General features: G+C 42.0%; 1 protein-coding gene across 1 annotated transcript in view; it reads right to left on the reverse strand.

The window, feature by feature from the left end:
- The window catches only part of LOC124027349 (pecanex-like protein 1), a gene marked incomplete at both ends in the record, with an annotated part of 45,087 nt that extends 31,969 nt beyond the window's left edge, over nt 1–13,118 (reverse strand). Inside the window, 5 exon segments of the mRNA XM_046339794.1 lie at nt 245–350; nt 539–648; nt 1,372–1,463; nt 1,752–1,862; nt 12,947–13,118. Of these exon segments, the coding sequence (XP_046195750.1) occupies nt 245–350; nt 539–648; nt 1,372–1,463; nt 1,752–1,862; nt 12,947–13,118 (591 nt within the window).
- Between the last annotated feature and the right edge of the window lie 5,572 nt (nt 13,119–18,690).

Below are 18,690 nucleotides of genomic sequence, written 5' to 3' on the forward strand. Positions count from 1 at the left end.
CTAACTAACTAACTAACTAACTAACTAACTAACTACTCACCACAGAACCCCTGAGTTTTTCTGGTAAAGGATCCTGCACCTCAGACAACTAACTAACTAACTAACTAACTAACTAACTAACTAACTAACTAACTAACTACTCACCACAGAACCCCTGAGTTTCTCTGGTAAAGGATCCTGGACCTCAGACAACTAACTAACTAACTAACTAACTAACTAACTAACTAACTAACTAACTACTCACCACAGAACCCCTGAGTTTCTCTGGTAAAGGATCCTGGACCTCAGACAGGGGGTCTTCTGAGTTCTTGTCTTTCATGTTGGGCAGAAGCTTGGAATGCACCAAGGAACTGTGGAAAAGGGGACAAGGCAACGAGGTCAGTGGAAACACAGTCCAAACCACTGGTTAAAACTAATATAGTCCAGGGAGGAGTATGTCAAAGGTCAAATGTCATCAAGTCCCAGAGAATAGTGGAGTTGTTGCATGTAGAAATATGTGTTGTCAGATAGAAGGGGAGGTCCCGTAGGATAGACTCACATCAGGACAGAGGGGTCACTGCTCTGTCGGCTCAGATGGTAGGAGACAGCCACCAGGAGACCGCAGAACAACGAGAACAACACAGGGATGTGCTGAGGTTCCCAGGTCTCCTGTTAGAGGGACATAGAGGGGTTAGAACCGCAGAACACAGGGATGTGCTGAGGTTCCCAGGTCTCCTGTTAGATAGAGGGACATAGGGGTGAGAACCGCAGAACAACGAGAACAACACAGGGATGTGCTGAGGTTCCCAGGTCTCCTGTTAGATAGAGGGCATTAGAGGGGTTAGAACCGCAGAACAACACAGGGATGTGCTGAGGTTCCAAGGTCTCCTGTTAGATAGAGGGCATTAGAGGGGTTAGAACCGCAGAACAACACAGGGATGTGCTGAGGTTCCCAGGTCTCCTGTTAGATAGAGGGCATTAGAGGGGTTAGAACCGCAGAACAACACAGGGATGTGCTGAGGTTCCCAGGTCTCCTGTTAGATAGAGGGCATTAGAGGGGTTAGAACCGCAGAACAACACAGGGATGTGCTGAGGTTCCCAGGTCTCCTGTTAGATAGAGGGCATTAGAGGGGTTAGAACCGCAGAACAACACAGGGATGTGCTGAGGTTCCCAGGTCTCCTGTTAGATAGAGGAACATAGAGGGGTTAGAACCGCAGAACAACACAGGGATGTGCTGAGGTTCCCAGGTCTCCTGTTAGATAGAGGGCATTAGAGGGGTTAGAACCGCAGAACACAGGGATGTGCTGAGGTTCCCAGGTCTCCTGTTAGATAGAGGGACATAGAGGGGTTAGAACCGCAGAACAACACAGGGATGAGAGGATGGTTCTGACCTTTAGGGCCCCGTAGCAGAGGCCGTAGAGCAGGGCCACGGTGACCGCGCTGCGCAGGACACTGTAGAGCGATGACAGAAGGCTGGTGGAGGCTGTGTGGGGGAAGCAGGTGGAGAAGAAGAGGTCAGCAACACCTCACAATAGTGGTTTGGACATTTGGTGCAACGAAAACCATCTCTCCCCACTCCCCCCCCTCACTCCCCATCTCCCTCCCTCTGTGTGTGTGTGTCTGTGTATCACGTCAGAATGTTTAAAAACGACGTGTTTAAGTTTCCCACAACTTACAGAAAGGTCAACGAGACCTTAGCAGTGAGACAGCAGACAGCAGAGAGCATTTAGATTGTAACGTGTATTGAATTTCGATGAATTCATTCACTGACCGTTCCCCCCGAACACGTGGATATCCAACTGCTCAAAGAGGTACATGACGAAGGTGTTGACCTGGGGGAGGAGCCCCACGAAGAACACGACAGGAAAGCACAGAGTGAACACTACAGAGGAACGAACGGGGAAAAAACAGGAACAGAATTTGACTAAAAACCTCTATGTCAAAGTAGTCAAAACATCCAGCAACAACAACAACATCCAGCAACAACAACAACAACATCCAGCAACAACAACAACAACATCCAGCAACAACAACAACAACATCCAGCAACAACAACAACAACATCCAGCAACAACAACAACAACATTCAGCAACAACAACAACAACATTCAGCAACAACAACATTCAGCAACAACAACATTCAGCAAAAACAACAACAACATTCAGCAACAACAACAACATTCAGCAACAACAACAACATTCAGCAACAACAACAAAAAACAACAACATTCAGCAACAACAACATTCAGCAACAACAACAACAACATTCAGCAACAACAACATTCAGCAACAACAACATTCAGCAACAACAACAACATTCAGCAACAACAACAACATTCAGCAACAACAACAACATTCAGCAACAACAACAACATTCAGCAACAACAACAAAAAACAACAACATTCAGCAACAACAACATTCAGCAGCAACAACAACATTCAGCAGCAACAACAACATTCAGCAGCAACAACAACAACATTCAGCAACAACAACATTCAGCAGCAACAACAACAACATTCAGCAGCAACAACAACATTCAGCAGCAACAACAACATTCAGCAGCAACAACAACAACAACATTCAGCAGCAACAACATTCAGCAGCAACAACAACAACATTCAGCAGCAACAACAACAACATTCAGCAGCAACAACAACATTCAGCAGCAACAACAACAACATTCAGCAGCAACAACAACATTCAGCAACAACAACAACATTCAGCAACAACAACAAAAAACAACAACATTCAGCAACAACAACATTCAGCAACAACAACAACAACATTCAGCAACAACAACTTTCAGCAACAACAACATTCAGCAACAACAACAACATTCAGCAACAACAACAACATTCAGCAACAACAACAACATTCAGCAACAACAACAACATTCAGCAACAACAACAACATTCAGCAACAACAACAAAAAACAACAACATTCAGCAACAACAACATTCAGCAGCAACAACAACATTCAGCAGCAACAACAACATTCAGCAGCAACAACAACAACATTCAGCAACAACAACATTCAGCAGCAACAACAACAACATTCAGCAGCAACAACAACATTCAGCAGCAACAACAACAACAACATTCAGCAGCAACAACATTCAGCAGCAACAACAACAACATTCAGCAGCAACAACAACAACATTCAGCAGCAACAACAACATTCAGCAGCAACAACAACAACATTCAGCAGCAACAACAACATTCAGCAACAACAACAACATTCAGCAACAACAACAACATTCAGCAACAACAACAACATTCAGCAGCAATAACATTCGGCAACAACAACATTCAGCAGCAACAACATTCAGCAGCAACAACATTCAGCAACAACAACAACAACAACATTCAGCAGCAACAACAACAACAACATTCAGCAACAACAACAACATTCAGCAACAACAACATTCAGCAACAACAACATTCAGCAACAACAACATTCAGCAACAACAACATCATTCAGCAACAACAACATCATTCAGCAACAACAACATCATTCAGCAACAACAACATCATTCAGCAACAACAACATCATTCAGCAACAACAACATCATTCAGCAACAACAACATCATTCAGCAACAACAACATCATTCAGCAACAACAACAAAAAACAACAACAACAAAAAACAACAACAACATTTAACAGCAACAACATTTAACAGCAACAACATTCAACAGCAACAACATTTAACAGCAACAACATTCAACAGCAACAACATTCAGCAGCAACAACAACAACATTCAGCAGCAACAACAACATTCAGCAACAACAACAACATTCAGCAACAACAACAAAAAACAACAACATTCAGCAACAACAACATTCAGCAACAACAACAACAACATTCAGCAACAACAACTTTCAGCAACAACAACATTCAGCAACAACAACAACATTCAGCAACAACAACAACATTCAGCAACAACAACAACATTCAGCAACAACAACAACATTCAGCAACAACAACAACATTCAGCAACAACAACAACATTCAGCAACAACAACAACATTCAGCAACAACAACAAAAAACAACAACATTCAGCAACAACAACATTCAGCAACAACAACAACAACATTCAGCAACAACAACTTTCAGCAACAACAACATTCAGCAACAACAACAACATTCAGCAACAACAACAACATTCAGCAACAACAACAACATTCAGCAACAACAACAACATTCAGCAACAACAACAACATTCAGCAACAACAACAAAAAACAACAACATTCAGCAACAACAACATTCAGCAGCAACAACAACATTCAGCAGCAACAACAACATTCAGCAGCAACAACAACAACATTCAGCAACAACAACATTCAGCAACAACAACAACATTCAGCAACAACAACAACATTCAGCAGCAACAACAACATTCAGCAGCAACAACAACATTCAGCAGCAACAACAACAACATTCAGCAGCAACAACAACAACATTCAGCAACAACAACATTCAGCAGCAACAACAACAACATTCAGCAGCAACAACAACATTCAGCAGCAACAACAACATTCAGCAGCAACAACAACAACAACATTCAGCAGCAACAACATTCAGCAGCAACAACAACATTCAGCAGCAACAACAACAACATTCAGCAGCAACAACAACATTCAGCAGCAACAACAACAACATTCAGCAGCAACAACAACATTCAGCAACAACAACAACATTCAGCAACAACAACAACATTCAGCAACAACAACAACATTCAGCAACAACAACAACATTCAGCAGCAATAACATTCGGCAACAACAACATTCAGCAGCAACAACATTCAGCAGCAACAACATTCAGCAGCAACAACATTCAGCAGCAACAACAACAACAACATTCAGCAGCAACAACAACAACATTCAGCAGCAACAACAACATTCAGCAACAACAACAACATTCAGCAACAACAACAAAAAACAACAACATTCAGCAACAACAACATTCAGCAACAACAACAACAACATTCAGCAACAACAACTTTCAGCAACAACAACATTCAGCAACAACAACAACATTCAGCAACAACAACAACATTCAGCAACAACAACAACATTCAGCAACAACAACAACATTCAGCAACAACAACAACATTCAGCAACAACAACAAAAAACAACAACATTCAGCAACAACAACATTCAGCAGCAACAACAACATTCAGCAGCAACAACAACAACATTCAGCAGCAACAACAACAACATTCAGCAACAACAACATTCAGCAGCAACAACAACAACATTCAGCAGCAACAACAACATTCAGCAGCAACAACAACATTCAGCAGCAACAACAACAACAACATTCAGCAGCAACAACATTCAGCAGCAACAACAACAACATTCAGCAGCAACAACAACAACATTCAGCAGCAACAACAACATTCAGCAGCAACAACAACAACATTCAGCAGCAACAACAACATTCAGCAACAACAACAACATTCAGCAACAACAACAAAAAACAACAACATTCAGCAACAACAACATTCAGCAACAACAACATTCAGCAACAACAACATTCAGCAACAACAACATTCAGCAACAACAACATTCAGCAACAACAACATTCAGCAACAACAACAACAACATTCAGCAACAACAACTTTCAGCAACAACAACATTCAGCAACAACAACAACATTCAGCAACAACAACAAAAAACAACAACATTCAGCAACAACAACATTCAGCAACAACAACATTCAGCAACAACAACATTCAGCAACAACAACATTCAGCAACAACAACATTCAGCAACAACAACATTCAGCAACAACAACAACAACATTCAGCAACAACAACTTTCAGCAACAACAACATTCAGCAACAACAACAACATTCAGCAACAACAACAACATTCAGCAACAACAACAACATTCAGCAACAACAACAACATTCAGCAACAACAACAACATTCAGCAACAACAACAACATTCAGCAACAACAACAACATTCAGCAACAACAACAAAAAACAACAACATTCAGCAACAACAACATTCAGCAACAACAACAACAACATTCAGCAACAACAACTTTCAGCAACAACAACATTCAGCAACAACAACAACATTCAGCAACAACAACAACATTCAGCAACAACAACAACATTCAGCAACAACAACAACATTCAGCAACAACAACAACATTCAGCAACAACAACAAAAAACAACAACATTCAGCAACAACAACATTCAGCAGCAACAACAACATTCAGCAGCAACAACAACATTCAGCAGCAACAACAACAACATTCAGCAACAACAACATTCAGCAACAACAACAACATTCAGCAGCAACAACAACATTCAGCAGCAACAACAACATTCAGCAGCAACAACAACAACATTCAGCAGCAACAACAACAACATTCAGCAACAACAACATTCAGCAGCAACAACAACAACATTCAGCAGCAACAACAACATTCAGCAGCAACAACAACATTCAGCAGCAACAACAACAACAACATTCAGCAGCAACAACATTCAGCAGCAACAACAACATTCAGCAGCAACAACAACAACATTCAGCAGCAACAACAACATTCAGCAGCAACAACAACAACATTCAGCAGCAACAACAACATTCAGCAACAACAACAACATTCAGCAACAACAACAACATTCAGCAACAACAACAACATTCAGCAACAACAACAACATTCAGCAGCAATAACATTCGGCAACAACAACATTCAGCAGCAACAACATTCAGCAGCAACAACATTCAGCAGCAACAACATTCAGCAGCAACAACAACAACAACATTCAGCAGCAACAACAACAACATTCAGCAGCAACAACAACATTCAGCAACAACAACAACATTCAGCAACAACAACAAAAAACAACAACATTCAGCAACAACAACATTCAGCAACAACAACAACAACATTCAGCAACAACAACTTTCAGCAACAACAACATTCAGCAACAACAACAACATTCAGCAACAACAACAACATTCAGCAACAACAACAACATTCAGCAACAACAACAACATTCAGCAACAACAACAACATTCAGCAACAACAACAAAAAACAACAACATTCAGCAACAACAACATTCAGCAGCAACAACAACATTCAGCAGCAACAACAACATTCAGCAGCAACAACAACAACATTCAGCAACAACAACATTCAGCAGCAACAACAACAACATTCAGCAGCAACAACAACATTCAGCAGCAACAACAACATTCAGCAGCAACAACAACAACAACATTCAGCAGCAACAACATTCAGCAGCAACAACAACAACATTCAGCAGCAACAACAACAACATTCAGCAGCAACAACAACATTCAGCAGCAACAACAACAACATTCAGCAGCAACAACAACATTCAGCAACAACAACAACATTCAGCAACAACAACAAAAAACAACAACATTCAGCAACAACAACATTCAGCAACAACAACAACAACATTCAGCAACAACAACTTTCAGCAACAACAACATTCAGCAACAACAACAACATTCAGCAACAACAACAACATTCAGCAACAACAACAACATTCAGCAACAACAACAACATTCAGCAACAACAACAACATTCAGCAACAACAACAAAAACAACAACATTCAGCAACAACAACATTCAGCAGCAACAACAACATTCAGCAGCAACAACAACATTCAGCAGCAACAACAACAACATTCAGCAACAACAACATTCAGCAGCAACAACAACAACATTCAGCAGCAACAACAACATTCAGCAGCAACAACAACATTCAGCAGCAACAACAACAACAACATTCAGCAGCAACAACATTCAGCAGCAACAACAACAACATTCAGCAGCAACAACAACAACATTCAGCAGCAACAACAACATTCAGCAGCAACAACAACAACATTCAGCAGCAACAACAACATTCAGCAACAACAACAACATTCAGCAACAACAACAACATTCAGCAACAACAACAACATTCAGCAACAACAACAACATTCAGCAGCAATAACATTCGGCAACAACAACATTCAGCAGCAACAACATTCAGCAGCAACAACATTCAGCAGCAACAACATTCAGCAGCAACAACAACAACAACATTCAGCAGCAACAACAACAACAACATTCAGCAACAACAACAACATTCAGCAACAACAACATTCAGCAACAACAACATTCAGCAACAACAACATTCAGCAACAACAACATCATTCAGCAACAACAACATCATTCAGCAACAACAACATCATTCAGCAACAACAACATCATTCAGCAACAACAACATCATTCAGCAACAACAACATCATTCAGCAACAACAACATCATTCAGCAACAACAACATCATTCAGCAACAACAACAAAAAACAACAACAACAAAAAACAACAACAACATTTAACAGCAACAACATTTAACAGCAACAACATTCAACAGCAACAACATTTAACAGCAACAACATTCAACAGCAACAACATTCAGCAGCAACAACAACAACATTCAGCAGCAACAACAACATTCAGCAACAACAACAACATTCAGCAACAACAACAAAAAACAACAACATTCAGCAACAACAACATTCAGCAACAACAACAACAACATTCAGCAACAACAACTTTCAGCAACAACAACATTCAGCAACAACAACAACATTCAGCAACAACAACAACATTCAGCAACAACAACAACATTCAGCAACAACAACAACATTCAGCAACAACAACAACATTCAGCAACAACAACAACATTCAGCAACAACAACAACATTCAGCAACAACAACAAAAACAACAACATTCAGCAACAACAACATTCAGCAACAACAACAACAACATTCAGCAACAACAACTTTCAGCAACAACAACATTCAGCAACAACAACAACATTCAGCAACAACAACAACATTCAGCAACAACAACAACATTCAGCAACAACAACAACATTCAGCAACAACAACAACATTCAGCAACAACAACAAAAAACAACAACATTCAGCAACAACAACATTCAGCAGCAACAACAACATTCAGCAGCAACAACAACATTCAGCAGCAACAACAACAACATTCAGCAACAACAACATTCAGCAGCAACAACAACAACATTCAGCAGCAACAACAACATTCAGCAGCAACAACAACATTCAGCAGCAACAACAACAACAACATTCAGCAGCAACAACATTCAGCAGCAACAACAACAACATTCAGCAGCAACAACAACAACATTCAGCAGCAACAACAACATTCAGCAGCAACAACAACAACATTCAGCAGCAACAACAACATTCAGCAACAACAACAACATTCAGCAACAACAACAACATTCAGCAACAACAACAACATTCAGCAACAACAACAACATTCAGCAGCAATAACATTCGGCAACAACAACATTCAGCAGCAACAACATTCAGCAGCAACAACATTCAGCAGCAACAACATTCAGCAGCAACAACAACAACAACATTCAGCAACAACAACAACATTCAGCAACAACAACAACATTCAGCAACAACAACATTCAGCAACAACAACATTCAGCAACAACAACATTCAGCAACAACAACATTCAGCAACAACAACATTCAGCAACAACAACATTCAGCAACAACAACATTCAGCAACAACAACAACAACATTCAGCAACAACAACATTCAGCAACAACAACATTCAGCAAAAACAACAACAACATTCAGCAACAACAACAACATTCAGCAACAACAACAACATTCAGCAACAACAACAAAAAACAACAACATTCAGCAACAACAACATTCAGCAACAACAACAACAACATTCAGCAACAACAACATTCAGCAACAACAACATTCAGCAACAACAACAACATTCAGCAACAACAACAACATTCAGCAACAACAACAACATTCAGCAACAACAACAACATTCAGCAACAACAACAAAAAACAACAACATTCAGCAACAACAACATTCAGCAGCAACAACAACATTCAGCAGCAACAACAACATTCAGCAGCAACAACAACAACATTCAGCAACAACAACATTCAGCAGCAACAACAACAACATTCAGCAGCAACAACAACATTCAGCAGCAACAACAACATTCAGCAGCAACAACAACATTCAGCAGCAACAACAACATTCAGCAGCAACAACAACAACAACATTCAGCAGCAACAACATTCAGCAGCAACAACAACAACATTCAGCAGCAACAACAACAACATTCAGCAGCAACAACAACATTCAGCAGCAACAACAACAACATTCAGCAGCAACAACAACAACATTCAGCAGCAACAACAACATTCAGCAACAACAACAACATTCAGCAACAACAACAAAAAACAACAACATTCAGCAACAACAACATTCAGCAACAACAACAACAACATTCAGCAACAACAACTTTCAGCAACAACAACATTCAGCAACAACAACAACATTCAGCAACAACAACAACATTCAGCAACAACAACAACATTCAGCAACAACAACAACATTCAGCAACAACAACAACATTCAGCAACAACAACAAAAAACAACAACATTCAGCAACAACAACATTCAGCAGCAACAACAACATTCAGCAGCAACAACAACATTCAGCAGCAACAACAACAACATTCAGCAACAACAACATTCAGCAGCAACAACAACAACATTCAGCAGCAACAACAACATTCAGCAGCAACAACAACATTCAGCAGCAACAACAACAACAACATTCAGCAGCAACAACATTCAGCAGCAACAACAACAACATTCAGCAGCAACAACAACAACATTCAGCAGCAACAACAACATTCAGCAGCAACAACAACAACATTCAGCAGCAACAACAACATTCAGCAACAACAACAACATTCAGCAACAACAACAACATTCAGCAACAACAACAACATTCAGCAACAACAACAACATTCAGCAGCAATAACATTCGGCAACAACAACATTCAGCAGCAACAACATTCAGCAGCAACAACATTCAGCAGCAACAACATTCAGCAGCAACAACAACAACAACATTCAGCAGCAACAACAACAACAACATTCAGCAACAACAACAACATTCAGCAACAACAACAACATTCAGCAACAACAACATTCAGCAACAACAACATTCAGCAACAACAACATTCAGCAACAACAACATTCAGCAACAACAACATTCAGCAACAACAACATCATTCAGCAACAACAACATCATTCAGCAACAACAACATCATTCAGCAACAACAACATCATTCAGCAACAACAACATCATTCAGCAACAACAACATCATTCAGCAACAACAACATCATTCAGCAACAACAACATCATTCAGCAACAACAACAAAAAACAACAACAACATTTAACAGCAACAACATTTAACAGCAACAACATTCAACAGCAACAACATTTAACAGCAACAACATTCAACAGCAACAACATTCAACAGCAACAACAACATTCAACAGCAACAACAACATTCAACAACAACAACAACATTCAACAACAACAACAACATTCAACAACAACAACATTCAACAACAACAACATTCAACAACAACAACATTCAGCAACAACAACAACATTCAGCAACAACAACAACATTCAGCAACAACAACAACATTCAGCAGCAACAACAACATTCAGCAGCAACAACAACATTCAGCAGCAACAACAACATTCAGCAGCAACAACAACATTCAGCAGCAACAACAACATTCAGCAGCAACAACAACATTCAGCAGCAACAACAACAACAACATTCAGCAACAACAAAAAACAGCAACAACATTTAACAGCAACAACAACATTCAACAACATTCAGCAACAACAACAACATTCAGCAACAACAACAACATTCAGCAGCAACAACAACATTCAGCAGCAACAACAACATTCAGCAGCAACAACAACAACATTCAGCAGCAACAACAACAACATTCAGCAGCAACAACAACATTCAGCAGCAACAACAACATTCAGCAGCAACAACAACATTCGGCAGCAACAACAACATTCGGCAGCAACAACAACATTCGGCAGCAACAACAACATTCGGCAGCAACAACAACATTCGGCAGCAACAACATTCAGCAGCAACAACAACATTCAGCAGCAACAACAACATTCAGCAGCAACAACAACATTCAGCAGCAACAACAACATTCAGCAGCAACAACAACAACAACATTCAGCAACAACAACATTCAGCAACAACAACAACATTCAGCAACAACAACAACAACATTCAGCAACAACAACAACAACATTCAGCAACAACAACAACATTCAGCAACAACAACAACATTCAGCAACAACAACAACAAAAAACAACAACAACATTCAGCAGCAGCAACAACATTCAGCAGCAACAACAACATTCAGCAGCAACAACAACATTCAGCAGCAACAACAACATTCAGCAGCAACAACAACATTCAGCAGCAACAACAACAACAACATTCAGCAACAACAACATTCAGCAACAACAACATTCAGCAACAACAACATTCAGCAACAACAACATTCAGCAACAGCAACAACAACATTCAGCATCAACAACAACATTCAGCATCAACAACAACATTCAGCATCAACAACAACAACATTCAGCAACAACAACAACATTCAGCAACAACAACATTCAGCAACAACAACATTCAGCAACAACAACATTCAGCAACAACAACATTCAGCAACAACAACATTCAGCAACAGCAACAACAACATTCAGCATCAACAACAACATTCAGCATCAACAACAACAACATTCAGCAACAACATTCAGCATCAACAACAACAACATTCAGCATCATCAACAACAACATTCAGCAACAACAACAACATTCAGCAACAACAACAACATTCAGCAACAACAACATTCAACAACAACAACAACAAAATATATATAAATGTGTCATACAGGTGGTTCAGGATTGTGGAAAGATCAGATTGGCCCCTTTATCCAAACAATTAAACATGTTCCTGTACAGTAGTCTCACCGATGACGAGGTCTCTGGCAGAGGACAGAACCAGGGAGCTAGTGACGGCGACACCGTACAGGGTGAACCGGGCTGAACCGCTTCTGTCACTGACGTAGTCCAACATCCAGATCAACACGCAGCACAGACAGAAGTAGATGGGTCGGCTGTAGGCGATGATACGATTATGGCCCTGAGACACAGAGGCAGACACAGAGGCAGTAGTAGAGTCGGGTCCACCACAAGACTGCCTTTTCATATTTCAAGTAGAAATTGTGCACGAACATGGAATTTGAAAAGCCTGTTATATTAAATAAAACAAGTTCCTTTTTAATATAGACCACAATTTAGAATTCCATAAATCAGATGTTTTTAAATATGAAAGAACTACTTGCGAAAGTGTCAAAACTGAGCATTTTGACAAGTTTCACCGTCATAGTAAAGCCCTAGTTATCGTGTTGCTTTGACAGTCATTTTGAATGACTCATCAACCCTGAAGGAGGGTGAAGTTAAATTGGAGTTTAGAAACGAAGTCTTTCGGCTGTATGTCCTTTATGGACCTGGACACAAAGAGGTTCAGCTTAGGGTAAAATCAGCTTTAGTTGGGGTCCGGGGTTAGTTGGGGTCCGGGGTTAGTTGGGGTCCGGGGTTAGTTGGGGGCCGGGGTAAGTTGGGGGCCGGGGTAAGTTGGGGGTCCGGGGTGTTGGGGGTCCGGGGTAAGTTGGGGGTCCGGGGTAAGTTGGGGTCCGGGGGTAAGTTGGGGGTCCGGGGTAAGTTGGTGGTCCGGGGTAGGTTGGGGCCCGGGGTAAGTTGGGGTCCGGGGTAAGTTGGGGTCCGGGGTAAGTTGAGTAAGTTGGGGGACGGGGTAAGTTGAGTAAGTTGGTAAGTTGAGTAAGTTGAGTAAGTTGGGGGACGGGGTAAGTTGGGGTTCGGGGTAGGTTGGGGTCCGGGGTAAGTTTCCAAGACATACAGCACCAGTCAGTTTCCAAGACATACAGCACCAGTCAGTTTCCAAGACATACAGCACCAGTCAGTTTCCAAGACGTACAGCACCAGTCAGTTTCCAAGACATACAGCACCAGTCAGTTTCCAAGACGTACAGCACCAGTCAGTTTCCAAGACGTACAGCACCAGTCAGTTTCCAAGACGTACAGCACCAGTCAGTTTCAAGACGTACAGCACCAGTCAGTTTCCAAGACGTACAGCACCAGTCAGTTTCCAAGACGTACAGCACCAGTCAGTTTCCAAGACGTACAGCACCAGTCAGTTTCCAAGACGTACAGCACCAGTCAGTTTCCAAGACGTACAGCACCAGTCAGTTTCCAAGACGTACAGCACCAGTCAGTTTCCAAGACGTACAGCACCAGTCAGTTTCCAAGACGTACAGCACCAGTCAGTTTCCAAGACGTACAGCACCAGTCAGTTTCAAGACATACAGCACCAGTCAGTTTCCAAGACATACAGCACCAGTCAGTTTCCAAGACGTACAGCACCAGTCAGTTTCCAAGACGTACAGCACCAGTCAGTTTCCAAGACGTACAGCACCAGTCAGTTTCAAGACGTACAGCACCAGTCAGTTTCCAAGACGTACAGCACCAGTCAGTTTCAAGACGTACAGCACCAGTCAGTTTCCAAGACGTACAGCACCAGTCAGTTTCCAAGACGTACAGCACCAGTCAGTTTCCAAGACGTACAGCACCAGTCAGTTTCCAAGACGTACAGCACCAGTCAGTTTCCAAGACGTACAGCACCAGTCAGTTTCCAAGACGTACAGCACCAGTCAGTTTCCAAGACGTACAGCACCAGTCAGTTTCCAAGACGTACAGCACCAGTCAGTTTCCAAGACGTACAGCACCAGTCAGTTTCAAGACATACAGCACCAGTCAGTTTCCAAGACATACAGCACCAGTCAGTTTCCAAGACATACAGCACCAGTCAGTTTCAAGACGTACAGCACCAGTCAGTTTCAAGACATACAGCACCAGTCAGTTTCCAAGACATACAGCACCAGTCAGTTTCCAAGACGTACAGCACCAGTCAGTTTCCAAGACGTACAGCACCAGTCAGTTTCCAAGACGTACAGCACCAGTCAGTTTCCAAGACGTACAGCACCAGTCAGTTTCCAAGACGTACAGCACCAGTCAGTTTCAAGACGTACAGCACCAGTCAGTTTCAAGACATACAGCACCAGTCAGTTTCCAAGACATACAGCACCAGTCAGTTTCCAAGACATACAGCACCAGTCAGTTTCCAAGACGTACAGCACCAGTCAGTTTGGAAGACGTACAGCACCAGTCAGTTTCCAAGACATACAGCACCAGTCAGTTTCAAGACATACAGCACCAGTCAGTTTCAAGACATACAGCACCAGTCAGTTTCAAGACGTACAGCACCAGTCAGTTTCCAAGACGTACAGCACCAGTCAGTTTCCAAGACGTACAGCACCAGTCAGTTTCCAAGACGTACAGCACCAGTCAGTTTCCAAGACGTACAGCACCAGGCAGTTTCCAAGACGTACAGCACCAGTCAGTTTCCAAGACGTACAGCACCAGTCAGTTTCCAAGACGTACAGCACCAGTCAGTTTCCAAGACGTACAGCACCAGTCAGTTTCAAGACGTACAGCACCAGTCAGTTTGGAAGACATACAGCACCAGTCAGTTTCCAAGACATACAGCACCAGTCAGTTTCCAAGACATACAGCACCAGTCAGTTTCCAAGACATACAGCACCAGTCAGTTTCCAAGACATACAGCACCAGTCAGTTTCCAAGACATACAGCACCAGTCAGTTTCCAAGACATACAGCACCAGTCAGTTTCCAAGACATACAGCACCAGTCAGTTTCCAAGACGTACAGCACCAGTCAGTTTCCAAGACGTACAGCACCAGTCAGTTTCCAAGACGTACAGCACCAGTCAGTTTCCAAGACGTACAGCACCAGTCAGTTTCCAAGACGTACAGCACCAGTCAGTTTCCAAGACATACAGCACCAGTCAGTTTCCAAGACATACAGCACCAGTCAGTTTCCAAGACGTACAGCACCAGTCAGTTTCCAAGACATACAGCACCAGTCAGTTTCCAAGACGTACAGCACCAGTCAGTTTGGAAGACATACAGCACCAGTCAGTTTCCAAGACATACAGCACCAGTCAGTTTCCAAGACATACAGCACCAGTCAGTTTCCAAGACATACAGCACCAGTCAGTTTCCAAGACGTACAGCACCAGTCAGTTTGGAAGACGTACAGCACCAGTCAGTTTCCAAGACATACAGCACCAGTCAGTTTCCAAGACGTACAGCACCAGTCAGTTTCCAAGACGTACAGCACCAGTCAGTTTCCAAGACGTACAGCACCAGTCAGTTTCCAAGACGTACAGCACCAGTCAGTTTCCAAGACGTACAGCACCAGTCAGTTTCCAAGACGTACAGCACCAGTCAGTTTCCAAGACATACAGCACCAGTCAGTTTCCAAGACATACAGCACCAGTCAGTTTCCAAGACGTACAGCACCAGTCAGTTTCCAAGACGTACAGCACCAGTCAGTTTGGAAGACGTACAGCACCAGTCAGTTTCCAAGACATACAGCACCAGTCAGTTTCCAAGACATACAGCACCAGTCAGTTTCCAAGACATACAGCACCAGTCAGTTTCCAAGACATACAGCACCAGTCAGTTTCCAAGACATACAGCACCAGTCAGTTTCCAAGACGTACAGCACCAGTCAGTTTCCAAGACGTACAGCACCAGTCAGTTTCCAAGACGTACAGCACCAGTCAGTTTCCAAGACGTACAGCACCAGTCAGTTTCCAAGACGTACAGCACCAGTCAGTTTCCAAGACGTACAGCACCAGTCAGTTTCCAAGACGTACAGCACCAGTCAGTTTCCAAGACATACAGCACCAGTCAGTTTCCAAGACGTACAGCACCAGTCAGTTTCCAAGACGTACAGCACCAGTCAGTTTGGAAGACATACAGCACCAGTCAGTTTCCAAGACATACAGCACCAGTCAGTTTCCAAGACATACAGCACCAGTCAGTTTCCAAGACATACAGCACCAGTCAGTTTCCAAGACATACAGCACCAGTCAGTTTCCAAGACGTACAGCACCAGTCAGTTTCCAAGACGTACAGCACCAGTCAGTTTCCAAGACGTACAGCACCAGTCAGTTTCCAAGACGTACAGCACCAGTCAGTTTCAAGACATACAGCACCAGTCAGTTTCCAAGACATACAGCACCAGTCAGTTTGGAAGACATACAGCACCAGTCAGTTTCCAAGACATACAGCACCAGTCAGTTTCCAAGACATACAGCACCAGTCAGTTTCCAAGACATACAGCACCAGTCAGTTTCCAAGACGTACAGCACCAGTCAGTTTCCAAGACGTACAGCACCAGTCAGTTTCCAAGACATACAGCACCAGTCAGTTTCAAGACATACAGCACCAGTCAGTTTCCAAGACATACAGCACCAGTCAGTTTCAAGACATACAGCACCAGTCAGTTTCCAAGACATACAGCACCAGTCAGTTTCCAAGACATACAGCACCAGTCAGTTTCCAAGACATACAGCACCAGTCAGTTTCCAAGACATACAGCACCAGTCAGTTTCCAAGACATACAGCACCAGTCAGTTTCCAAGACATACAGCACCAGTCAGTTTGTACCAGCTCATTCAAGCAGTTCTTTATTTTTTACCAAGAGTGTGCAAAACAGTCATCAAGGCAAAGGGTGGCTAGTTGGAAGAATCTCAATTATAAAAAGAAAATGGATTTGTTTAACACTTTTTTGGTCACTACAATGTAGAAAATAGTAAAAATAAAGAAAAACCCTGGAATAATTAGGTGTCCAAACTGACTTTTCACTGGTGCTGAACATAATGTCTTCCTCCCCAAAAAGTGTCAGAGATAAAGAGAGAGAGAGAGAGATAAAGAGAGAGAGAGAGAGACAGATAGAGAGAGAGAGAGAGAGACAGATAGATAGAGAGACAGATAGATAGAGAGACAGATAGATAGAGAGACAGATAGATAGATAGAGAGACAGATAGAGAGACAGAGAGACAGATAGAGAGACAGAGAGACAGATAGAGAGACGGATAGATAGAGAGACGGATAGATAGAGAGACAGATAGATAGAGAGACAGATAGATAGATAGATAGACAGACAGATAGATAGACAGACAGACAGACAGAGACAGACAGACAGATAGAGAGACAGATAGAGAGACAGATAGAGAGACAGACAGATAGAGAGACAGATAGAGAGACAGATAGAGAGACAGATAGAGAGACAGATAGAGAGACAGATAGAGAGACAGATAGAGAGACAGATAGAGAGACAGATAGAGAGACAGATAGAGAGACAGATAGAGAGACAGATAGAGAGACAGATAGAGAGACAGATAGAGAGACAGACAGAGAGATAGATAGAGAGACAGACAGATAGAGAGACAGACAGATAGAGAGACAGACAGATAGAGAGACAGACAGATAGAGAGACAGACAGATAGAGAGACAGACAGATAGAGAGACAGACAGACAGAGACAGACAGACAGAGAGACAGACAGATAGAGAGACAGATAGAGAGACAGATAGAGAGACAGATAGAGAGACAGATAGAGAGACAGATAGAGAGACAGATAGAGAGACAGATAGAGAGAGAGATAGAGAGAGAGATTTGTAATGTCTTTACTGTTTTGAAACTTCTGTATGTGTAATGTTTACTGTTAATTTTTGTTGTTTTTCACTTTATATATTCACTTTGTAT

The sequence above is a fragment of the Oncorhynchus gorbuscha genome, unplaced genomic scaffold (assembly GCF_021184085.1).
Source record: "Oncorhynchus gorbuscha isolate QuinsamMale2020 ecotype Even-year unplaced genomic scaffold, OgorEven_v1.0 Un_scaffold_3120, whole genome shotgun sequence".
Lineage (NCBI taxonomy): Eukaryota > Metazoa > Chordata > Actinopteri > Salmoniformes > Salmonidae > Oncorhynchus > Oncorhynchus gorbuscha.